At 43.1% G+C, this 26,100-nt stretch overlaps 1 protein-coding gene across 1 annotated transcript; it reads left to right on the forward strand.

Moving 5' to 3' along the window:
• The first annotated feature begins 9,590 nt into the window (after positions 1-9,590).
• RGS16 (regulator of G protein signaling 16) lies at positions 9,591-22,854 on the forward strand. Its single transcript, XM_061634077.1, has 5 exons — positions 9,591-9,715; positions 14,447-14,539; positions 15,088-15,149; positions 15,998-16,164; positions 18,760-22,854. Exons 1-5 carry the CDS (start codon positions 9,672-9,674, stop codon positions 18,958-18,960), a joined length of 567 nt encoding a protein of 188 aa, XP_061490061.1. The 5' UTR covers positions 9,591-9,671; the 3' UTR covers positions 18,961-22,854.
• The last annotated feature ends 3,246 nt before the right edge of the window (positions 22,855-26,100 follow it).

Raw genomic sequence — 26,100 nt, forward strand, 5'->3', positions numbered from 1 at the left:
AGAGTGGCTGACTGTTAAACCACTCTGGCCACTGGAGCTCTGTCAGGGGAATAGGAGTCTCCTGCACGAACTACACTTTCCAGGATTCTTTGAGGGAAGCCATGACCGCCTAAAGTGAAATAAATGTCTGGCATGGGTGTGGCCCCCTGATTAGGTAATCCCAGCAGCTGTGAGTCTGGCTTTTAGAACACTAACAGTTGGTTCTTACTCAATGGTATCATTGAGTTCCATGTAACAATTCTTAAACTAATTAAAAATTGGCCAGGCATTTTTTAAACTTTTAAACTGCAGAAGATGAAGGTGTGTGGCAAGGTCAGTAATAGGATTACAGGTACTCTGTGAACATGGCTGAGTTTTAATTAATTTCAACAGATTATCAGAACTCTGACAGTCCAAAAGGGGTCTGGTTTTTCTCTCTATTTACACTTTGAACTCTCAATTCTCTCTGACTGTTTTGGGTATTGCCATGAAAATTTAGAGGGTTTTCAGCAAGTGTTTCTGAGTTCAGGACTATACATTTTGTAAGGTTTGTTTTGAAATGAGTTTATGGGAAGCCTCAGAATGGAATGGGGGGTATTTTCAATTTAACATGCAGAATGCGAAAAATCCACACTAGCTATAGTATACAGCCACTCTCATGGCTGTATAATAAATAAAAATAGGAGCCCTGTCCTGCATAGAATACATCCTAACCACTATACAAACATCTTGTTCTCTGATACACTCAAGTCTCACTTACAGGACACATTCATCTCTCTTCCTGCCTCTTTCTCTGGTTCATCATGTTCCTGGGATAGCTTTCTCTGCAATTGATAGCCTCTCTGCAGCTGTTTCCCGCTTGCCTTTCTCTCTCCCTTGCACTCAAGAGGCCCATAAGAAGACAATACAGTATGCGGGATGGCACAAGAGCAGGATTTGTGTTGCTTCTGAGCCACATCTGTGACTGTGTCAGAAACGTCTTTATTATGCATTTGTTGTTCAACACAACATCCGGCGCAGCTCTGAGGCAAGGTGTGTTCTCCACCCGCACCCTTCTCTGTGGCGGAAATTTAACACAGCCCTCAATGAATCCAGACGGAAATGGGAGACATCCTTGGGGGGTAGAGGGGAATGGTTGGAACAGCACATTTGTCCTTCTCTAGCCCTGTATCATATGGCTGGAAAAGAGCAAATCAGTTTCCTTACTAGAGCTATCACACAGCTGTAGAGCTCTGCTCTGCAGGTGGCAGCAGAAGACAGGGGTCAACCTGGGGTGATGAAATTGACTGATCTGCTACAGGTGGGGAATTACACCTGGGCTGAAGTATTGCCCCAAACGAAATGTGGTGCAAAATGGCAGTGGTGGGGGTGGGGGTGGGGGTGTTGGGTGCAAAAGTGGGGTCCATCCCACCACTATACCTTTCCACACATTTCTTCTGCGGCTGATTACATCCATAACAATCCATTTGTCCCTGTTTGTGTCAGGGCCTGTTTTGGGGGGCAGAGGGAAGAATTACATCATTTGGTTTCCTAGGCAACAGAAAGACATGTAGTTGGGGCTGGCCCATGAAGGCGAATGGGGCAACAATAGCCGCCAGTCTTCCCTCAACCTGCCCTCTTCTGTCTGCCTTCTTACTTACAACCAGTCCAAGGGGTGGCACTGCCTGTCAGAGTCCTCCTCCTCAGTCTCCTCCGTGTTGCCCTTGTAGAACTAAGCAAGAAGGATGCCTGTCACCAGCTCTGGCTCCACTTTCTGTAGGTCTCCCTGCATTCCGCCCCACCAGTCCCAACTGGCATCAGCCACCACTGGAGACATGTCTCTCCTTTCCCATTCTGTGCTGGCTACAGCACAGTGTGGAAACAGAGGGATGCACCCCCACGTTGCCTAGTAAACTGGGTGATGAGCTTCCTTCCCCCTGCCTTATGCTGTGAGTAAAGTTCGCCAGTGTTCATGGCTGTTCCCTCCCTTCATGACGAAAAGGAGGCAGTTTCTCTCCTGGTAACTCAGATTGTAAAGGTATAGAGGCTGTTTCAGATTGACATGTACTTTAAAAGGAAAGATGGCCATAATATGTGTGCATACTTCATGTGAAGTCATAAGCTGGTATTGAGTGTGGGAGAGATTTGAAGTGCCAAGGGAGGGGGAAGAAAGAGAGAGAGCACAGCTTTGGGCAGGGTAGATAACTGGAGATATTTATTTATTTATATATATCTCTCTCCTGTTTTTCCTCCCTACAGAAGCCCAGGGTGGCGTACAATTCTCTCTCATGCCACCTGCCCAGTGCTGACAAACTGACACTACGCGATAGGAGGCCTCAGGCATCATGCTCTGAGTATGGGAAAAGCACTTCCTTCACTGAGACTGAACAACTCCCCAGGGGCTCTCATGCAATCGCAGAGGCCTCTGAAGTAATTATATTCCCCAAACCTCCTCACTTGATAGCTGCTTAGCCGCAGCCATCTCCAGGCACGGGGTTCTGACTGTCCTCCTCTACTTTGTGCTCTGTATGCTATAAATGTGTTTTCCACCAGGGTTTCTGGATTCAAATACCTAATGTCATGACATGCAGCCCTTCTGTTTCTGCTGAGTATGAGTTGTTTGCCTCCTGTTTTGCTCCTGTCCCTGTCCATTTTGCTTTTCTCAGTTCTTTTATTCCCAGCGGCGTCACTAGTGGGAGTGCGGGGGGTGCGGACCTCCGGCACGCACCCTCCCAGGGGCATGGACAGGGGTGGCTGGTTTCGCGTGCGCACACACTCACCACAAGCTCCAGGGTGATGGTGGAAGGCCCGTCCAGGCTTCAACGCCAGCGAGCGGGCACCTGCTTTTGGCGCGCACCGGACCGGGTGCCGGGGGGCCCTTGGTGAGCCCCCAAATCTTGTGATGAGCACACACGTGTGCACAAGTCCAGCCACCTCTGTCCATGCCCCTGGGAGGGCGCGCACTGGAGGGACACCCAGCTGGAGAAGCAGGCCTGGGAACGCCAACCTGCCTCCCTCGCCCCTCCAACGCTGCTCCTGGTCTTGCCCGCCCGCCTGCGTGCCTCCGAGGAGGAGTTGGCTGCTCCGACCGACCCGGAGCGCTTCTTGGCTCCTTTGCCAGGCAACGGCGTGGGGCGGGGTAGCTCTGGGTGTCACCCCCCACATGGTGTCACCCGGGTGCAATCTGCACCCCCCGCACCCCAGTAGTGACGCCCCTGTTTATTCCCTGCCTGATTGTTCTGTATCCCAGTCTCTTCTAGTCAAGTATTTATTCTGATCCTGTCACTGCAGTGATTTTCGCCTGTGCTTCCTTCTTCCTGTATTTCCCCCATTTCTTTCCTTATGTACATGACGTGAACACAGGACCAAGCTTGACAAGATGGTGGTGGGAACGGATGATTAGTAGGGTTGCCAGGCTCAGGGCCTGAGACTGATCCTGTATCTTTAGGAGAAGAGAAAGTCAGCCAAGTGCAGGTGTTCTTGCAACCCTGTGATGGGAAAAACCACAAGGTGGAATTCTCCCTTCCCCCTGCACAACTTTTGAAGATACAGAAGACAGTTGCCAGGCCTGGCCTCCAAAAGGTCTTCTGTATGTTTAAAAGTTGTGCATTGAGAAGGGAGAATTCCACCATGTGGTTTTTCCCATTACAGGGCTGCAAGAACACCTGCACTTGGCTGACTTTCTCTTCTCCTAAAGATACAGGATCAGTCTCAGGCCATGAACCTGGCAACCCTATCTCTTGCATTTAAAAAAAATACTAAAGTATCTCTCCTCCCCCACACCTATCATGCTTAGGATAGGTAAAACTGACCATGGGGGTGGAGGAGAAGAGGGAGGGAGGGCTGGAGTGGGCAGGTGAGAAGGAAGAGGGAAGGGGAGGAAGAAGGGAGGAGGAAGGGAGGGCAGGTTTGATCTTTTGCATGCTTATTGAGTTGAGTGGAATTTACTCCCATGCAATCATGCTTAGAATAGGTAAAACTAACCAAGGGGGAGGGGGGAAAGGAAGGAGAAGGGTGAAGAAGGGGATTGGAAGGGGATGGGGGAAGGGAGAGAGTGGCAAAGGAAGTGGAAGGGAACTGGCAAGAGGGAGGGGATAGGAGGGGGGAGGGGGAGGGGAGGACAGGTTTGATCATTTGCATGCTTTTTGAGTTCAATGGGATTTACTCCTGTGCAATCATGCTTAGGATAGGTGAAATTGACTGGGAGAGGGGGAGGGAGGAGAGGAGGCAGGAAGGGGAGAGGGAGGAGGAAGGTGGAGGGGAAGTAGAGGGAAGGAGATTGCATGGGTGGGCAGAGGGGAAGCCCCTTTCCTTTCCAAAAGGAAAACATTGTGAACAGTAGCATTCTTTTTCAGCAGGTCCTCCACCTTTTTATTCTACAGCAGGCACATGTGGTCTCCCACCAAAATTTAAACCAAAGCTATCAGTGGTCACATCCACACCAGACCTTTATTTCACTTTAGACAGTCATGGCGTCTCCCAAAAAATCCTGGGAAGTGTAGTTAGTGAAGTGTGCTGAGAGTTGCTAGAGATGCCCTGTTCCCCTCACAGAGCTTCAATCAGAGCGGCTAGCTGTTAAACCATTGGAGCTCTGTCAGGGGAATAGGAGTCTCCTCTCAGCATCCTTCACAAACTACACTTCCCAGGATTCTTTGGGGGAAGCCATGACTGTCTCAAGTGAAATAAAGGTCTGGTGTGGGTATGGCCCCCTGATTAGCCAAGCCAAGCTGGTGTGTGTCTGGGCTTTAGAACACTGACAGTTGGTTCTTACTGAGCATGCCCGGGGTTATCATTGATTCCAACGCTAAATTTCTTTAATTAAAAACCAGCCAGGCATTTTTTAACTTTTAAACTATAGAAGATGAAGGTCAGAGTATGGGGCAAGGTCAGTAACAGGATTACATATACTCTGCGAACATGGCTGATTTTTAATTAATTTCAACAAATTATGAGAACACTGACAGAAAAAAGTCCAACAGGGGTCTGTTTCTCTCTCTCTCTGTTTACACTTTGAACTCTTGATTCTCTCTGACTGTTTTGTGTATCGCCATGGAAATTTAGAGGGTTGGTAAAGAAGCGTTTCTGAGTGCAGGACTATAAATTTTGTAAGGTTTTGTATTGAAATGAGCTTATGGGAAGCATCAGGATGGCGTGAGGGGGTATTTTCAATTTAACATTGCAGAATGCGAAAAATCCATGCTGGCTATAGTATACAGCCACTCGTAGTTGTATAATAATACTTAATCAACGATTGGCAACTGGTGATGGGCGGTGGAAATGGAGAACAGGGAAGATTGTTTTTTTTTCTCTCTTGTTTGTTGTGAATTCTTTTAATGCTGTATTTCTTGAAACCAGTAAAAACGTTTTTTAAAAATTCCTCATTTGGCCTGCTATCTGATGCTTATCAGTGATTGATCATACCACTGTTGAGCTAACATTCCTGATATAAAACAATAACTCTCTTCTGCCCCCCCGCTTCATCTATCAGTCCAGTTCCTTCCAGTTACATGGTTCTAAAGGGATTAAACTAGGTACTATTTTTCTTTATTAGCCATGAAAGCTATAAGTAATGAGTTGGACAATGAAAAAGATTGTGTAAAAAAAATATTAAAAATACATAATAAATGCAATAATAATAAGTCTATGTGAAATAAGATGAGAGAGATGAAAATGAAAGAAAACTTGATTCCATTACAATAGTTTTTATTATGTCACTATCTTACTACCACACCTTCATTCACAAATCCACCAAAACAACAAAGCTGAAATACATTTTTCAAAAGTGTTAACTCATCATAAACGTCATTGCCATCCTTATCTCCTTAAAGGATAGACTCAAAGTCTTCTTTGAATTAGCCATGTTGGCTGGGGCTCATGGGAGTTGGAGTCCAACAATATCACAGATTCTCCATCTCTGTCTCTATTATTATCCCTGAAAACTCAGGGGAGGGGGGGTTTGAGAGAGTGAGGAGAATCCACTAATCAGGCGCAGCCAGATTGCCTGGATAGGATTTTCTTTTTCAGTTGGAACCAGCTCTGTAGCCAGCCTTCCTTGTTAGGTAGGGCAGCCACATTTTAACGTGGGGCATGGGGAGGGGAGGCAAATAGCACCAACCAACCTCCCCCGCCACTCAGTGGTAGAGAGGACATTAGGCCCAGGCCAGGGGAAGGGGAAGGCAGTGCCTTTCCCTGTCACTCCTCCACGCAGAGAGTGTGTGAATTTACATGAATGAAGTTTAATCTGTTGAATTGTTCCATCCTTTTTTTGAGAGATTTCCAGGAGTACCTGACTTTGCATATACATATCGCTCTCTTTCACCAATCGTCTGTTGCTGTGTTCTGATTCTTCATGAGCTGAACTACTTTGGTAATTACAGTGAGCTCCTGAGCTTAGCTTTGATGCTGCATTAGGTATCTCAGTTTTAGATTGCACATGAAAAACAAACTTGTCCATACTGCAGGTTTAGGGAAGAGCAGAGAGAAAATAAATACTATACGATGTGTTTGTAAACTCCTCCTCCTTCTAGTCTTGTTTTGACCTTTGTGATTTCCTTCCTGTTGGACAATCAAGGGAAAACTTTTAAACTGGCTGATATATAAAGAACAGGCAGAGCAAACCAACTCAGGGGAAGCCTGTAGGAGTGCCAGCAGAAGAGGAGCTGGCGGGAAGGTCCACAGCATCCAATTGCCTTTTAGGAGCCTGAATGCTGGCTCAGCAGGGAGTGCATGCAGTGACCAGGAAGTAAAAGCTGGCTCTCATAAACACCTTTACCGGGGAATAAGTGCTCTCCATACACTTCCATTGTAATTCTTTTCTTAGACAGACCTTTTTCCTGGTGTAACTTTGGCCCAGATTGGGACCTGCAGGAACGCTATGAGCATGAGTTAGATGTGGCCTAAGTCCCCCCTTGGTCCCTGCTCTGACACGCCCCTGGAACACCCCTTTTTCAGGCCTTCCACTGGCTTCTGCCAGCTCCCCTTCTGCTGTGCTGGGCTTCCCTGGTGGACCCCAGCTGAGCCAGCAGGGTCCCTGCTTTGCCTCAGCGGAGCCAGAATGAAGGGTTTCTGTCAGCACAGCCAGGATCCTGCTGGCTCAGCTGGGGGTCCGCCATATCCACCTCCCCTCAGCCTGGTGTAAACAGCAGTTGGATTGTGCCCTAACTAAGCAAATGGAAACTAATTGTGGAAAGCATTTTTTTCCTGGTTTCTGGGGTAATTTCTCTGCACAGAAACCCCTCAAAGACTTCATGCTGAGCTGCACATATTGGGAAAATCAGCAATTAGGCTTGAGTTATCTGGCTGGCTGGCTACCTAGGCTGTAACTATGGCATGTACAGCAATGTTTCTATCCCTCTAGGGCTGTTTTCATTCTTTCCCATCAAGTACTCAAGAAAAAGAAGAAAAAATAGCCACGATGATGATGATGATGATGATGATTCAGTTTATTTATATACTGCATTTTCCACAAGTACATATGTGCTCAAAGCGGTTCACACAAAGAAACAGTCCAAATGCTGTAGCACAACAATACATAATAAAAGTATAATCGCTACAACATTAAGAAAAAATATACATCAAAGTATAAATAAGCATAAAGCTCAACAATAAACCTAAAGCAAAAATATTTAAAAACTAACCCCGAAGCCGATATAAAAATCTCTTCTATCCCCCTGACCCTTATGGCTCAACCCAAAGGGCCAGAAAGTCTTCTGAAAGAAGCTGTGTTTGAAGGCTTCCAGGGCTGCAGGGTGCGGCAAGGCAGGTGGAAATAGCCATCCCCTTATGACAGTGTCTCTCCTCTCATAGTCCTTCTCCTGGAGACAGCTCCCACTGAATGTGAGTATAGTGAGTATTTTAAAAGAGTAAGGGTGACTTGAAAATGGAAATGGACTGCCTTCAAGTCGATCCTGACTTATGGCGACCCTATGAACAGGATTATCATGGTAAGCGATATTCAGAGGGAGTTTACCATTGCCTTCCTCTGAGGCTGAGAGGCAGTGACTGGCCCAAGGTCCTCCAGTGAGCTTCATGGCTGTGTGGGGATTCGAACCCTGGTCTTCCAGGCCATAGTTCAACACTCTAACCCCTACACCACCCCTACTCTCTTAGATATTTTTTCACATCACTTTAACTTTATTTCACCCTTTAGCAATAAGCATTCAATCCTGCTATAATAATTACAGATTGGACAAACTCTTACTTTTTACTGAAACTGAAACAGAAAAGCAGAGCAAAGGTAAGCCCAACAGTTGGAGTCTAACTCTAGCCAATAATACAAAGTTCTAATATTTAACTCTTCAAGGGTCATGCAGGCTGGTGGTTTTTTCAAGATCACTTAAGTAATTATAGGTGATTGTGATCATGACAAATCCACCACCAGTCAGGGACAGTCTTGAGTGAGCAGACTTTTGTGGGCTCTTCTAGATGAGCCTTTTGTTGTGCACTTATCCCTGCCTTATTCACTGAATTTTTCAGAGGTTCCTATTCTTAAATTGTTCCTGTTCTTAAAACAAGCTGTCATTCTTTAAATGGAGGCTGTCATTGTCTGTCATGTCACAAATTAAAAAGACAATTTCCCAAATAAATAAATAATTGGGGCAGTGCACCCGTTTGCCCTACTCTAGCTACAGGGCTGGTGGAATATGGCCTGTTGCAACACATACATAAAGAATAATGAAGATGGAAGTAAAAAGTATGAACTGGGAGATATTTCCTCTCTACTCGTAGCAGACCGGACCCATGGGGGTGGGGTGTCTCATCCAGTGTCTCTGAGGGACACTTGAGATATTTGAAAGGAAGGATGGTTTGCAGTGGAGATTCTAGGTCAGAGATGAGGAACCTGTGGCCTTCTAGATATTGTTGGACTCCAACTACTAAGAAACCCTTCCAGCATGACCAATGGTCAGGGATGATGGGAGTAAACATCTTGAGGGCTACAATTTCTCCATTCCTGTTGGACCAGAGGTTTTTTTTAAAAAAATAAATAAATAAAAGCATGTTATTCTTAGCATTTCTCCACAATCACATCTTCAGTAATTGACAATGCTGAAATTGACTATGTGGAAATCAGAAGCAGTTTCTGAGCAATTTTAAAAAATGATTTTTATTATGTCCTGCCCTTCCTCCCAGCAGGAGCCCAGGGCGGCAATGCAACTCCTATACATCTAGGACTGCATTAAACCTGCAGAATATGGGCACCACCTTTCTACAGAACGGTAGACCTTACACCTTGGTCTGAAGCATGTTTACCTGGAAGAGACTCCTCCTGGTTTTAATGAGACTTCAAACTGTGTGGGCTTCAGATCATCACATAAAAAGTACAGCAAACGGCATTCATGACTGTTTCTTCCATCATACACTCAATGTTATTTAGTGTTCATTTAATTGTAAACTTAGCAGTAAACTCTTCAAATCAATGAATGCTAGAGCACTACAGCAACAGAAGTGTTCACTTTTGATAATACAGAATTGGTCTGCTTGTCCTCCTGTCGGGAACTGTTTATGACTGTGATGTTCAAGGACAGTTCCAATTCTTCTTGTCTAGAGGCAGGAGCTGTGCACTTCATTCCCGCCCCCTCCCACTTCTCATCAGATATAAAAGCTCTGCTCCCAGACACCAGCACAGAGGGAGCTCAACAGTGAAAGGAGCTATCTGCTGCTTCTCTATTCCGGTTTGCGCAGACTTAAGCAAGGTAACCATCTGCTTTCTCACCATGTGTCGGGGTTTAGCTGCACTCCCTACCAGCTGCTTGGAAAGGTAAGAGGCTTGGGAAACATTTGGGGCTCTTAGCAAACAGTTACCTGGTTAATAAATCAGGAGTGTGCTTCACTTCACCATTTCTGCCAAACAGGGGTAACATCTGTGTGCAACCATAGTCCATACGCCTATTGTACCTTTCAAATAATGATTTGACTTTTGTTATTTAATTGAGCAAGCGATGGTGGTAGAGGAAGGGGGGAGTTAATTAAAACAAACAAAGTGCTAGGTCTATCCTGTATTTCTCTTGCTCTTGTTGAGGGGACCTTTCCACTTCATACTTGCTTCTGCTATCATTCAAGAGGAAGGCTTTTTCATGTTATGATGGCATGATTAGCACAGAACTATCATTTATTTTTGCAATGGAGTCCTCCAAGACACCTCTGCAAGTAGCCACGCCGCACAATTAGCATTCCTGCCACACACCACCCAGAGGGTAGTGAGCTAAGAATAGAAAGCGACGCGCCAAGCAGCCATCCAAACTGTCGCAGTGATGCACCAAGCAAGGAGGAACCTCAGTGCAGTTAGTTGCAGAAACACCGCAGCAGGCAGGCAGGCAGGCAGCTGTCACGAGAAATCTGAAAACAGGTGACTGTGTCTGCAGTGTTACGGCGAGCACAGTGGCAGATAAAGCTGGATTGCTGAGGAGTGGGGCCAAGGAAGTTCAGGAGAGATGGCATGGGAGAAATTCAGTTCTACGCAATCTCAAAGAAGGAATGTGGATATTGTTATCACCGTCATTTGTTAAGATGATTATTTTTATAACATTATCAATGTAACAGTTTGCTTAACAGAATAATAGTTTACAATTTACATTTTGAGCCTGGGAAAGACAACAAGGGGAGAAGGAGGAAAGGGAGAGAAGCGGTAACGGGATGGATAGCTATAGATGCAGTTAATTTTGAGTTTCACTTGAATGGGGCAGTACAGTGTTTACACAGTGTAGAATGTCTGCATGAAATGCAGCACCGCACGCCATTTCAATTGTAACCTCCTTAAGGCAGGGACCTATCCTTTTCTACTATCAGTAGAAACTCTTGCCCTTACTGTGTCCTCCAGCCAAGTGGGTCACATGTTTATTAATTAATTAATTAATTGATTGATTGATTGATTTATATCCTGCTGGAAGGGCATGTTGACATATCAGCCCTCATAACAGCAAAGTAATAACAGCATTATTACAGACACCCTCTTTCTGATGCTTGTTTCTATACCACGTCCAAGAAAGTAGGGTTTTTTTTTACAGATGCAAACACACTTGTTTTCAGGAAATTTTAAGGCACTCAGGTAGAGACTTCTTTATCTACTGCCACTGTTAGAGGTGTTTGTTCCTCCCTCCACTCCCTCTGCCCATCATACTATAATCTCTAGTTGAGCAAGAGTTGAAGGCTGTTGGCATGCTTTAAAGAATAAGAGGTAGTGGCACAGGAAAAACAATGAACGTGTCTACTTACAAGTAAAGATAGCTCTACCACACCTCCTTTACATCTCTGTACTTTTACATGGGTCATTTCTCTCATAGATTCATTCAACAGCAATAGAAGTATGGAGGATAGGACAGCCTACTGGTTGGTGCATGAACAGGCAGAGCAATATTGCAGGGAGGCTTAAGTGTGAAGGAAGCAACTAAAAGGATACCAGATGCTCCAAGTGGAAAGGAATTGATCTTTGCAAAAGGATGTTAGGAGACAGACAGTTCTGTGTGACCATCATGGTACCCCAGTCCTTTCACATCTGAATACCAGATGCCACATAACAAAATGTACCAAACAAGTGAAGAAACCATGTCCAGCAAGGCTCTTCTTGGGCTCTTAGGATTATAAAATGGATAGCACAGTACTGAAAACTGTGAAACCTTAAGACTAAAATGCTTTTAAACCACAGAAATGAATAATTTTGGTTAATTTGCATAACACTTGGATAACTCATTGGATCCATAACGGGGAACTTTTGCCATGTGACAACATGACTGACTTTCCAAGAGCCCCATAACAGAGAGGGCGAGGGATCAATGATGCCAGGGATGAAGCCTGCAGGAGATTCCAATTTAGCAAACAGGAGGGATGCGAACGAATCTTAAATGTCATAAAGGTTAATAGCCAATACAGCAATTAACTTCTTAATCTGAATGCTAAAAATAACTTGGCTTCACTGCCAGCTAGATCCAATTGTCCTTAAAAACGGGAACTCAAGAGAAAGTTGTAGATGGAATCATGAAAGTGCAATTAAAACCCCCCAGACACATTGATTAAATGTAAGACACAGTCGTCGTATTAGAGACCTGGAGTCATTGCAACAGTTTTTGAAGGAACAAATGGCCACCAGTCTATTGGAGATTATTAAATTATTTGCATGTGTAATCCAGTACCGTAACTAGCTTTTCATTTTTTTTTTTACAATAATTTTTATTCAAATTTTCATAAAACATACAAAACAAAATCATAAAACATTCAAAGACAAAAAACAAAACAAAACAAAAATGATTAAACAAAAAAATAAAATGTTGACTTCCCATTTGTCGCAGATCAAATCAGTTATAGGTCTACAATATATAACAATCCTGTCTCTTAAATTATATTATAAAATCACTTTCCTCCAGTAGTTATCTTAATTAATCATCAAATCTCATAAACATTACTTTATTCTTTCCACAAAAAGTCAAAGAGAGGTTTCAATTCTTTAAGAAATATATCTATCAATTTTTCTCCAAATAAACATCTCGATTAATCCATCTCGTTAATAATAATAATAATCATTGTCATAACCATAGTCCAAATAAACATATCGATTAATCCATCTCATCAAAATCTGTTAGGTCCAATAATTTCAATAGCCATTATTCCATTATCCCTATTAATTCCATCTTCCATCTTCAATAGTCCTGTTAAGTCCAGTAATTTCAGTGTCCAATCTTCCATTATCAGTATTCCATAATAATCTTGCTGTCATAGCCATAGTCATATAATAAGAGTCTGATGGGAATTTCCTCTATCCCAAATATTTTCTTGCCATCCATTCTGAATAAGTTGCTGAAATATTGTTGTAAAGTCATATCTCTGTTCTTCTTTTTTACAGAATGCACTGGCTCATCTCTTAAGAGTTTTTCCATTGTCACATGGCTGCAGTTAATTCCATAGATTTTCTCTATATCAAGCTCCATCACGTCATTCCAGTCCAGAAGATTATCCAAGCCATTGATAACTTTATCTCTAATATCTTCATTAATTTCTTCAGAGATAACGTTAAATTCCAAACAGTAGATTTTATTTCTAATATCCATAAACTCCAGATCTTTTTCCAATTCCACATTTGTTCCAATCTCCAGGGCTTGTATCTTCCCTTTATTTTTTCTTTTCTCATCTCTGATCTCATTCTCCTCTCTCACAGGATCCCCTATTTCTTTAAGCTCCTGCGTCATTTTGCTCAGTTCAATTTTCAGCTCCTTACTGCCCTGTCGCAGGGTTTGTTTCGTTATCTCAATCTCATCCATTATTTTCTGAAACATAATTACTTCCAGATTCTCAGCCACTTTCTTGATTGCCATTTTTAAAACCACGAAAACAAAACAAAACAAAAATAAAGAAGAACCACTTCTTATTTCAGCAACAATTGGGTTAATATTCCAGGCTTGATGACATCACAGTATAAACAGAGCAGCCTGCCTTATCTCTCTATGTTCAAGAATGCAAAACAAATTTAGTTCCCAGCATCAAAACAGTTAGTGGCGTTGTGAAGAAGCAGATTCGTCAAAATAAAATAGACCAAAAAGAGAATAGTCCCAGACAATATAATGTTCCTCGGAATAGAAATCCCTCTTCTGTTTATATCTTTAGAATGCACTTCCAGGACAGCTTTTTGCAATAGAAACAGAGATAAGCTGTTAATTTCGTGAATAACAGAGAAGAGTTATAGCTCACCCAGAAGCTCTTTAAAGCTGATTCATTTGACAAATCTCTTTTTGCTGCAACAATTTAAACCAAGTAAAAAAAATAATAGAATTGAAATAATAGCTTGCCTGTTAGTCTGTTTTCTCTTTGAAGAAAAGATAAACGTATCGCATTAATCAGATAGAGCTTGTTCGGAAGTCCGTCCGGCATTGCTGGCTGGACCTTTTCTCATAAATTAATGAAATCCAGTCCTCCCAACAAAAACAGGCTTTTGAGGTTGATCTCTACGTTTCTCCCTGCCCGGGAGAAATTTCATCAGTCAAAATAAAAAATGTTCTGACTGATTTATATCTGAATAAGCTTCTTTTGAGGCGGGAGCCCGTCTCAAAAGCAGGCACAAGCGAAGTCACCCTTCCCGGAAGTCCCGTAACTAGCTTTTCATGTGCCCTGTGCAAGGTTTTATTTTTGGGCCCCTTAATTTTTTTGGGGAAAAAAATGATAATAAAACAAATATGATATAACAATTGCTTTCATTTCAGCAAATCCATTTCAGGGCCCCCTTCGTCCTGGGCCCTGGGCCTGTGCACCTGTTGCACCTGCCTAGTTACGGCACTGGTGTAATCTAGCCTTGCCTTCTGCATTGATAAGAATTAGCAGCTTGATTGGGAATTCTGCATAACTGAAATGCTTGCATGCAAATTCTTATCCAATTAGCCACAGTTCTCACTCCAAGCAACTCCCTTGCTTTTAAGGAACATGCATTGCTGCCCCCTAGAGGCCTCTACTTTCATTTTTCTTTTAACATTCATCTTCTTGACATTCGTCTGTTTCTCTCATTCTTCAGAGCCAAGGATTTGAAGACCCGTTTGGGAATCCTGCTTCATAAACCAGAGTTGGGATATAAAATTGGGAACTTGAGCCGAGGCACAAAACGGAGGTAAGCAACGTGCTAAGAAAGCCTAGAAAAACAAACTGGTCTCACTTAGAGCAGTGTAGCTACATGAAGAGGACAAGTACTGGAAGGTGCACCAGAGCACTGCAACTATATTAGTTCCTAAGGAATTCAAAGAGAGAGGAATCATAACTTTCTATGTATGACAGAAACATGTTGTATGCTGTGGTTGTTCTTCAACCATGAGTTGCACTCCTTAGTTTATCAGAGAAAACTCCATCAATCCAGTTGAATGGCTTATATATTCTCAGACTAGGAGACAGACCAATGAACCATCTTTTTATTGCTGGCAAACAAGAATACGAGCTTTGCAGGACTCACCTCAGCTTTCTTCTAAATCCTTTAGCTGCACCACAGAAATAATGAGGCCATTGTGAAATTAAGGGATGGAGATATCTATAGGCAGTGATGAGGCTGTTCACTCTTATTTTAGTTTATGATCTATGGACTTCTTGTCTGCTCCTCTGCCTAAACTCCTAACCCCAAAATGACTTGTGACACCCCAACACCCACAGTTTTATTTTATTTTCCAGATACTCCTTAGAAGAGGTGCTTGGATGGAAGGAGTCTTTTGACCATCTACTGAGAAGTAAAAGTGAGTACATCTTATGGTGCATAATGTGCCAGAAGGAAAGTATTAATTACAAGCAGCAGGAATTGGTAGCAACATGATTTAACAACCACATGATTTAACAGGCTGTTCCCCACCCCCTCTTCTTAGCTCTCTACAAACCAGTAATCTCCTCACAGTCCACAGCATGCCAAAAGGAGCGTGGAATTTTCCCAAAATGTGCTTGAGGAAAAGAGATACCTTTCAAAGAGGCATGCTTTGACTGCTCCATAATTCCTTCAGGTGTATTGTGTCCCACAGTGTATTGTGCCTCAGCCAGTCTGGGTCAGATTAGAAGTGCCATTAAAGATGCCCTTGAATCCATTGCTTGGAATTCCCTCCTTTTTTTTAACTAACAGCAGTCACAGGGGCCCCCATTCCAGATCAGGACTACAGCATGAACAGAGGGGGTTTAACCCCCCTGTACCACTTTCCCACTGAATATTTCCCTACACCCCCAGCTGCTATTTCCTTTAATAGGAGACAAATAACACAAAGCAGAGTATGTTCTTTTCAACAGCAACACAATCCTCCAATAAGGCCCTGCCGCAGTTTAACTAATATCTGCCCTATAGAAAGGTTAACTACCTGTCTGTTTGTTCCAAACATGTTGGTTTGGATATGTCTATGACATATTTTCTATCCCTGCCTCAACTCTCCCGAAAGAAACTTTCTACTAATTCTCTGGCCCCTTGTTCAATTCAATGTTTCTCCCCTCCCCCCTTAGAGTTGTTTGGGATTTCCAAAAACCGTAGTATTCCCCCTCCTCTCTCTCCGTCCTTCCTTCTCTTCCTTTCCCTTCTAAACTGGACATTCTCTGTCCTTTTTCGCAGGTGGGGTGGCAGCATTCCACGGGTTTCTTAAAACAGAATTTAGTGAAGAGAATCTGGAATTCTGGCTGGCCTGTGAGGAATATAAGAAAACCCGCTCAAAAGCCAAACTAGCAGCCAAAGCCAACAGGATCTTTGAGGATTTTGTTCAAAATGAGGCCCCCAAAGAGGTGAGTCAAATTTCTCAGTATAAATTCTGTGCTGGCAACCAAATGGCTGTCTTCCTTAGTTAACACAGGGTGTGTTCATATCACAGAGCTACTTGATGATCCACTTGGGATGCTGAATTTGGAAAAGGACATGCTCCTCCTCCCGGTGAGGTGGGGAACCTGTGGCCCTCCAGATGTTGTTGGATTTCAGCTCTCCATCAGTCCCAGCCAGCATGGCCAGTAATCAGGGATGATGACAGTTGCAGACAAGCAATATATGGAGGGCTACAAGTTCCCCATCCCTGCCTTAGTGACTGTTCTTATTTATTAATGTAGTTTTACACTGCTTTTAAGGGAAAGTACCCTCACAAGGCAACTTGTTACAATACATAAAATACAGAACAATAATAAAAATACACAAAATACGAACACAACAAACTGATATTATTATTGCTCAGCTAAATTTTTTTAAAATAATTTAAACATCAGCATCATAAATAGGGATCATGACCAGGACTGGAGCATGGGTTCAGAACCCACCATCCTGCAGATCCCTTTACAAGGTGGTCCAAGGGCTGCAGCACTCTCTGCCTCCTTCCTCTAAAATATTTTTCTGTCTTTTAAAAATAGGCAATCCAGCTGCCCACAGCCTGAAGTGGCTACCTTGTAGGGCTCGCTGCCACCACACTCTTTGAATGCAAGTCCCCCTGAAAGTGAAGGAACTTGATTATGTTCTCAGGGGCAGCCATTCTTTTCTTGTACAATTCTTCCTGAGAGTGACAGAACGTCATCAAAGTCCTGTCACTCCCCGACAGATCTGCTATATTGCATTCAAAGTCACCCCATTTCCATATACCCATGGCCTGTTATAAAATGTTGTTCTGCATGCACACAAGCACTAAGGAAACTAGAACTGATTAAACTGGTACATTCCATCACCACTCCTGGTGAATGAGTAACAACGCGTATTTAAAGGTAGAACTAGGCATTATTTATTTATTTATTTAATTTAATTTATATACCGCCCTAAGCCAGAAAGGCTCTCTGGGCGGTGTACATAAGAGATAAAACAAGCACAATATATATGGGAGATATAGGGCTGCCACCAAACACAGCAATCTTGTGTCTAGTTCTCCACCTCCTACCACTGATGGTTAGCAAAACATGGAACTTGCTACATGTCACCATGAGTTTCCATGTCTCTATTGGCAGGAACCAATGATGTGTAGAGTGGATCAGGAAAATTCACAGTGAAATTTATAGGAAACTAAATCTGAGGCTATCTAGTTCTACCCTCCCCCCCCAGCACAGTAGTAAATAGTTAAGGTATTCCTAGAAATGTTGCAGTTACACAAATTTGTTGGACAGAGAAGAGATGAGTCACAGGTATCATACATTCAACATGCAAAACACACACATGCAAGTATTTGTGTGTGTGTGTGTTGCAAGAATCATCTATCTTTCTGCTGAGCCATGTTGCTTTCTGAAGGGCCTTTACTGTAATAATAGCATCACGTTATCTTTTGGGTTGACTTTAGGCCACCTATTGAGCATAAAATCAAGTGTGTATGGAACAGTGCAGATATGACTTCAAGGTATACTTCTGTATTGTTCAGAATCACTTTACTTTACAGTGGGGAGCAGGACATGACATTTCAAGATGATCTGAGCAATCTTGCTGGTTACTTATGATGAGAGAAAGTTCCCTTATAATTCATAGGCAGAAGGAGAAAGTGGGGTGAAGGAAGCCCTCCGCTCTCCTGTGTCTCCTCCCTGGAAATATTTCCCTGACTCTCTTCCCCTCACCTGCTGGCAATTTCCCTCTGACACTGCCTTCCCCACCCTAGAGTAGGACTTTGCCATAGGAATTAATGCCAGTCTTTATGGATTTCTTATACATAATGGTGCATTCAAGGAGCACCATTGGATGGACTTATTGCCTGCCCCTAGCACCTTAAACTGAAAAAGGGATCAGCAATTAGACAGAGTTTACTGCAGAATACTCCTACAAATACCAAACCGGAGGCTAAGAAGTGTATGGAGGATTGGCATTTGTGGTGAAAGTACTTAATGGTAGACCACTGAACGAGAAAGAGACGGTGAGGCCTTGGCTCGCAACACCCTCATTCCTTCCCAAAACGGCTGTTTTGCCAAACTAGTTGCTGACCAGGAAGAAAATGGAGCTGCCGTGCCTTTCCTTGACCCAAAACCTTTAAAGCAAGGATGGGTGCCAGTTGATCAGTGAACTATCCGTATATCCCCAAAGCACATTTTAACTATGCAAGCCGGATTTTTAAATTTACTAACAGATCTATATTCTGTCTTCCCTCTACAGTGGCATACATAGTTCCTCCCTTGATCTCTGTTTTATCCTCATAACAACCCTGTGCAGTAGGTTAAGCTGAGATATGAGACTGGCCCAAGGTCACCCAATGAGGTTAATGGCTGGGTGGGAATTTGAACTCGGGTCTCCTGGTCCTAGTCCAGCACTCTAAACACTACACCGCATTGGCCCTGGTACTAGAATGTATACTATACTTGTTTTTATACTCCTCACCATTAAGAAACATACATGCATAGGATTTATTGTCATTATGTGCAATCCCTTCCTTACAGGTGAACCTGGACCATGAAACTAGAGAAGCAACCAGGAGGAACCTCACTGTTGCTAATCCTGCTTGCTTCGAAGAAGCCCAAGCGAAAACCTACACCTTGATGGAGAAGGACTCCTATCCCAGATTTCTGAAATCTGCCTATTACAGGGACCTGGCAGAGCAAGCCACTAGCCACAGAACATGCAAGCCCGCACACACCTGAACCCGCTCATTGTCACTGCTAGGAACTGTGTCGACAGAGACAATCGAATGAACCAGGAGAGGCAGGCGCCTCAGAGGGAGGTGCTAAGAGCTTTTGAATGATGGAATTTGGGCTGGGGCTTTACCCTGGCCAGGATGCCTGGAATCTCATACGCTTCCATGCACCCAGAAGCTCTACTGAAAAAGGACACTCCCTTGCACCTGGGAAGCGGAGGCAACAGGAGTTCATGCAAAAAGCACTGGAGAAAATTGTGCAAGAAAAAAACCTGCTCGCCAGGCAGGAGGAAGAAAGCAGAAGGGAAGGCAAGAACTAAGTGACAGATAACTGAGAAGGTTGAATTCCTCTCCAAAACTGTTTACCCCCTTGTGTTGAATGTTATCAATCTGTGCACCCATCTACATGCACCATCTGCTCTCAGAAGCCAGTCTCTGCACCTACATAACACAGACTACAAACTGTATATAGCAGGCAGAGGTTTGCAATTTCCAACCTCCGCATGTCAGCTCCAGAAACCCACAGCTCTCTGCATGTTTGTATACCAGTCAGCTGAACATTCAGGGCTTAGTACCCTAACAGTGCAGGCATTGCTTTGCATTTGTACTCAGAGGAATCCTGCATCTGCTTTGATCCAACTGCATTCTTAGATCTCTGCCTTCTGCCATGCTGTTCAAGCTTCCTTCTAATGACATTTGCAGAAGGCACATGGACCAGATGTATTGTGCCTCTCTGAACATTATATGCAACCTTGGGTGATGTGCCCAATTTTTAAAATTATTTGTTTTTCTTCATCATCATCATTGTCATCATCATCATTGTTATTATATTATTATTATTATATTATTATTATTAATTTATTCAGACAGGGCAGTGGATGAGCACAGCACTTTAGAAGCAGGTGCTACAGACTACAGCAAGGAGTCTACAATTGAAACTGGTCTTTCTGCCAATTTCACTGTACCTATACAGAATACTCTAACAGGTGGCCTGAACAGAGAGGTAGAGAAAAAAGAAAGGAAATAAGGCTAGATTGGTCTTGCAAATATAAGTCCAAAAAAGTTATTAAGTCCCCCCAAAATGTCTACTATCCCTGTCCAAACATATCCTGTGTTACAGTGTAGGCTTGTCTGTTTACTCTAAAAAAAAAAGTCCCACTGTTTGTAATGGAACTTCTTCTCAAATAAGAGTGTACAGGATTGCTGCCTTTGTCATTTGTAGCAAATTTGACAGCCAGAAAGGGGGAAAAAACGTTCCAATGAACCCTTCCCTACTTGCTTGTCTAGAGGTCGTTTATAGTAATCACAGGTGATCAGGTGAATGGGTATTTGCAATCCTGGACCAAACTGCAGTCAAACAAAGGACAAGGCCCAGGGGTGAAAGGCAGTCCTATTTCTAGGTTACTGTTCACATGCCACTTATTGCAGACCAGGCTGAATGAAAATCTAAAAATAGAGTCAATAGGGAATATTAAAGCATAATTCATTTGTGTCTCATCTCCAGTGCAAGCCCTGCTGAAACTGATTACAATCATGCCTGTTCTTGTGGAATTTCCAGTGTTTCAGCAGGAATATGCACAGGAGACATTTCCAGTAAATTGTGCCCGTAGACTACCAACGGGTTTTAAGGAAGGACATATTAGAAAGGAGACAAGAGAACATCTGGGAAAGAATGATGTGAATGGGCAAACACAAACTTCAAGTCTGCAGCTAATGCTGCCTGTGCAAAGCAGAAATATGTGGTGGAAATGATGTTAGTAGGCCCAGGGTACCTTAATGCAAGTGACTTGATTTCTGAGAGAGAGGAACAGCACATGACTGAGTGGAATGTTGATGCAGGACTGATCCTATCATTCAACAGGGTAGACACTATGAGGTTTTACTAGTCTCGTGTTTGACTTGTGTAATGGACAGACAGAATCCTGAATTACAACAGGGAACGTCCACAGACTCACAGTTGTTGAAGGAAAATTTTCCAGTCAATTTATTGTGCTCCAAAGGACAGAGTTTATTGAGAGATACATAGACCAATGTTCATTGGGAGAGAGGTTACCAAGAGTACTAACCACATAGTTATTTCCCCCTGCAAGCCCTCCCCATTTGTACTTTCATACAATTTGTAATGTACACCAGCTAGGATTGTACTGGGTCTGTTACACAGAAATGCTGGCAGCAACAGAATGTTGCACGCATGTCTAAATGATTGAACCCCAGGTAGTTTGTTTAAATCAGCCCTGATATCCTGCCTCCCTCATTTGACAGGCTGCAAAATACCAAGCTGAGTATTTGTTCATAGCATAAACAACCTGTCTAGAGTTACGTGAATTATGTACTGGAAGTGGCTGGAAAAATAAACAGTGAAATTGCAGCTACTGAACAATTTACAGTGCAGTTTGGGCGTGGTTCATAAATGCATGTCTGTCACTCACTGATGTGTGGTTGAACCATCATTTATTCATTACTGCAGGTATGTTCAAATCATCTGGTATTAAATCAAACACAGTGCTTTCCAGTGGAGTTGCTTTCCATATGTCAGGGGTGGGAGTGTTATTGGAACTGACTTCTATCAGCCATGGCCAGTGAGCATGGACAATGGTCAGGGATTATGGGAGTTGTAGTCCAGCAACATCTGCAGGGCCACAGGTTTCCCATCCCTGCAATATGTGAGCACCACTGAGTAATCAAGTGATGTGATCAAGTGGTGTACATGTATGTGTGAACCAGCCTTTCATTTCATATTCTGAGGTCTTCAGCACAGAACTTGATTATATATAAACAACTTTGAAATTTGACAGCATTGTATACATTTAGAATCAAGACTCTAAGACTACAGCTACACTTGACTTGAGTGTTATGTATCTGTTTTCCAGCAATGGTTATTAAACAAGTATGTTACTGGTGCTAGTAAAGCTTTTTATATGCTAGTGAAAACCAGTTTAAATGTTTATTTCACCAGCAATGAGTCATTTCCCAGAGCAGATGCACCCTGAGCCAATAGCTAATTCCTCTTGCATGTTGCAGTTTATTCAACAGGGACCATATCCTGAGGTTCTTACTCTGATTTTGATTAACCCTGATTAAGACAAACTTCTGTTGACTTCCATGAAGAAATGTCTGAAAAGGGCGACTAGATGTGATTCTCTTTTCATTCTGAAGTCTATGGTTAAAACCTCCCTCCATGGACTTCACTGGTGAAAGATCAATACCTTAATTTATATAATGCAAACCATGTTTACCCAATCGTTTCTTAAAAATACAACAAAACTTTGATGCCACTGTTGGGGGTAAATTCTTTAGTGCTGTAGTGTTTGCATCACAGTTCCATTGTGGTTTAGCCATCCTTGGTTTGACTGCATGCCAAGATAAATATTATGACTATCCCACAATCTTCAGCAACAAAACAGTGTGGAGGATACTGAATTTGAAAAATGTGCTCACCCAGACTGTTTCCATTACTCTGTTTCCCACAGCTGCCATGCTGTCCCCTTCGTTGCCGGTTTTCTTGAGATGTTCCAGAACACAAGCATTTCTTCCTATTTAAAATAAATTAATAGGACTGAATGCTGAACTACAGTTAAGAAAGTGCAATGAGCCCTTCCTGGGATGGGTGGTGCCATCAGTAAACCAGCAATTAAGTGGCAGTGCCTTTGCAGCCCAGTTTAAGACCTCGGGATTACCTGCACTATCCTCTTGCTGCAGTTAGCCTGGCCAGAAGTCTAGGAGAAGACGAGCAGGAATCCTCCCCAAGGCCGGAGCTGCTTTAATATTTATTATTTATTTACAACTGGAACCTGTTCCAGTTCTTTCTGTGTGAATGACTGAGATACTCTGTTGTGGATTCAAGAATGTCATAATACTGTTGTCATAATATTATTTGAAAATAAAACGGTTACAGAAACCAGTGCAATGAAATCTATTTCCTATTGGCCAGGGGGTGGGGAGGAAAAGGTTGGGAATGAGAGGACAGTACTTGCACACTCTCTTTCTACTTCAGAATTGTAAAGGAACAGTTATCTTCACTAGGCTGGCAACAGTCAGAAATCTTTTAGAAAATGTCCATGTGAGCTTGGAGCAGGAGAGATACACTCTTTGCACAGAGGCTCTCTTGGAGATTCCCCATTATAGTCAGTGGGGGTGAAACAGAACTTTGGCTTTAACAGATCAGACTTGGACCCAAATAATGAATCAAATCAAAATGACACAAAGCAGGTCCAAAACAGATCAGGCTGATCCAAACACTACAGATACAAAGTGAACCTTGTGGTCACTGCACACACCCAATAAATAAGGAAACAACATAGTTCAGTTTAAAGAACTCATAGTTTGAAGCGGGAGTTCACCATGCTTCATGTTCCATCCCCAATGTCACCCCCCGTGCTAGCCCCACCATCCAACATTCATGCATTGAGCACAGATGTTTGCAAAGGAACCAATACTTGTGAACAGTTGCTTACTCATAGGGCCTCCACATGATCAAGACATGCAGTTGTCCCAATCATGTGGACCCCTTATTTATTTATTTATTTATTTATTTATTTATTTATTTATTAAATTTATTAGTCGCCCATCTGGCTGGATGTCCAGCCACTCTGGGCGACGGAGAAGATAAAAGCAATACATTAAAACGTTAACATTTAAAACCATAACAATAAAAACCTAACCCACCCCAAAAGCCTTCCTGAAGAGCCAGGTCTTCAAGGCCCGACGGAAGCTCATCATAGAAGGGGCATGGTGGAGATCATTTGGGAGAGAGTTCCACAGGGTGGGGGCCACTATTGAAAAAGCCCTCTCTCTAGTCCTCACCAGTCTGGCTGTTTTAACCGGTGGGATCGAGAGAAGGTCTTCTGAGGCTGATCTTGTTGAGCGGCATCCCTGATGATGCTGGAGGCGCTCCTTCAGATAGACTGGGCTAAAACCGTATAGGGTTTTAAAGGTCAAAACCAACACCTTGAATTGGGCCCGGTAAACAACCGGTAGCCAGTGCAACTCCTTCAGCACTGGAGTGATGTGATCTTGCCGGCGGCTGCCTTTAATCAGACGAGCCGCCGCATTCTGTACCAGTTGCAGCTTCCGGACCATTTTCAAGGGTAACCCCACGTAGAGCGCATTACAGTAATCTAGGCGAGAGGAGACCAGGGCATGTACTACCAGTGGGAGCAGATGGTTGGGAAGGTAGGGGCGCAGCCTCCGTATCAGATGGAGCTGATACAGCACCGCCTGGCTCACAGCCGAGACTTGAGCTTCCATGGTCAGCTGGGAGTCAAGAATGACCCCCAGGCTGTGGACCTGGTCTTTCAGGGGCAATCGTACCCCATTGAGCACCAGGTCCACATCCCCCAGCCTTCCCTTGTCTCCCACAAACAGCACCTCGGTTTTGTCAGGGTTCAGCTTCAGTTTATTCCTTCCCATCCAGCCACTCACCGACTCCAGGCACTTGGACAGGGTTTCTACAGCCAACCTCGGTGCAGATTTAAATGAGAGATAGAGCTGTGTGTCATCCGCATGAGCAGCCACCTATATGTAAGTGCTCTTCTACAGATAACTGTGCTCAGTGCATTTATGATGGAGGGTGGGGCTACCGCAGCATTGGGGTCATGGTAAAAAGTGTCATCCTGCTTCTCCTTCAATCTGTGAGTCTCTTTGTCAGTTTCTTCCATGGGATCAATGTTGAGGATTAAAATAATGTGGGACCATGAATTGGGTCTGACCATTGCAGATGAGAAATGGCCAGCTCTGTGGTTAAACAGACTCTTTCATTCTCTATTGGCCCAAATAAGGGAAAACTCCTTTAAGGCCATTATTAAGATGGTACATGATCCCAACCAAATTATCCAGGATTACGAGGAGTACAAGTCCAGACTGCTGGAGGTTATGTGGTCATCTTGGAACTTATTTACATATGTGGTGGTTTTGACCTCTAATAGAAAATGTTTGAGTGGCTGTATTAGCTGCAATTGCTCTAATTACAGGGCAATCCATTACTGTGTCACTGGAGCTAGCTTTGTTAAATGTATTTAAATGTTCTAACCAACGTGTTGTGTAAAGAATTAGTTTTATTACTGTTGGTGGCAGCATGCCTTGAAATCACTCATAAATGGCATACATTGGATGGGCTCTCCTTAAACTCATGGCATGGTCGAGTATGGACATTGGCATTGGCAGAGAAGCTACTGCACAGATCAAAAAAGCACGAGGTCGAGCCAAGAAAGACAAATTTGAACTTGTGTGGTTTCCCTTCGTTCAGCTTATTAATGCCCATGATATATGGAGCCATCCTCCCAGTACACATGGCCATTTATGGAGGTCTACTTTCGGACAATGATTAATCTTTTGTTTGCCAGTTTCCAAATGTCTAGCTCTTCTGTGATTGGATTTGTCTCTTTCCATGTTTCCTGTCTGTTTGTATTTCTGTGAGTTATATAAAATGTTAATATTTTTTTAAAAAACACACCTGTGTGTGTCATATACACGAGCAACAAGTGAACAGAGTTAAGATCTCAAAAGTTAAGGGGGAGGGGAAGCACAGATATTTGTAGGGTTTTGTGATATTTTTAAACATACACTTAGGGTTGTATTCAACATTAGTTATAGAGTAAACCCATTGAAATTAATGGTCATGATTTACTTACATTTTCATGGGTCTACTCTAAGCAGACAATATGTAATGATTTGAAATAAATGCTGATGAAAGTTAAAAAGGAAAGCACAAAAGCAGGACTACAGCTGAAAGTCAAGAAGACTAAAGAAGATTTATGTAACTTTGAAGTTGACAACGAGGACATTGAACTTATCAAGGATTATCAAAACCTTGGCACAGTCATTAACCAAAATGGAGATAATAGTCAAGAAATCAGAAGAAGGCTAGGACTGGGGAGGGCAGCTAGGAGAGAACTAGAAAAGGTCCTCAAATGCAAAGATGTATCACTGAACACCAAAGTCAGGATCATTCAGACCATGGTATTCCCGATCTCTATGTATGGTTGGGAAAGTTGGACAGTGAAAAAAGCGGGTAAGAGAAAAATCAGCTCATTTGAAATGTGGTGTTGGAGGAGAGCTTTGCACATACCATGGACTGCAAAAAAGACAAATAATTGGGTGTTAGAACAAATTAAACCAGAACTGTCACTAGAAGCTAAAATGATGCAAC

Source organism: Rhineura floridana, chromosome 6 (assembly GCF_030035675.1).
Source record: "Rhineura floridana isolate rRhiFlo1 chromosome 6, rRhiFlo1.hap2, whole genome shotgun sequence".
Taxonomy (NCBI): domain Eukaryota; kingdom Metazoa; phylum Chordata; class Lepidosauria; order Squamata; family Rhineuridae; genus Rhineura; species Rhineura floridana.

What these genes read in the sequence shown, in the direction of transcription:
- RGS16 (XM_061634077.1), top strand. Translation starts at nt 9,672, where the DNA reads ATGTGTCGGGGTTTAGCTGCACTCCCTACCAGCTGCTTGGAAAG. An exon ending in CCATCTACTGAGAAGTAAAA is followed by an intron (nt 15,150 to 15,997) that starts GTGAGTACATCT and finishes CCTTTTTCGCAG; the next exon opens with GTGGGGTGGCAGCATTCCAC. An exon ending in AAAATGAGGCCCCCAAAGAG is followed by an intron (nt 16,165 to 18,759) that starts GTGAGTCAAATT and finishes CCTTCCTTACAG; the next exon opens with GTGAACCTGGACCATGAAAC.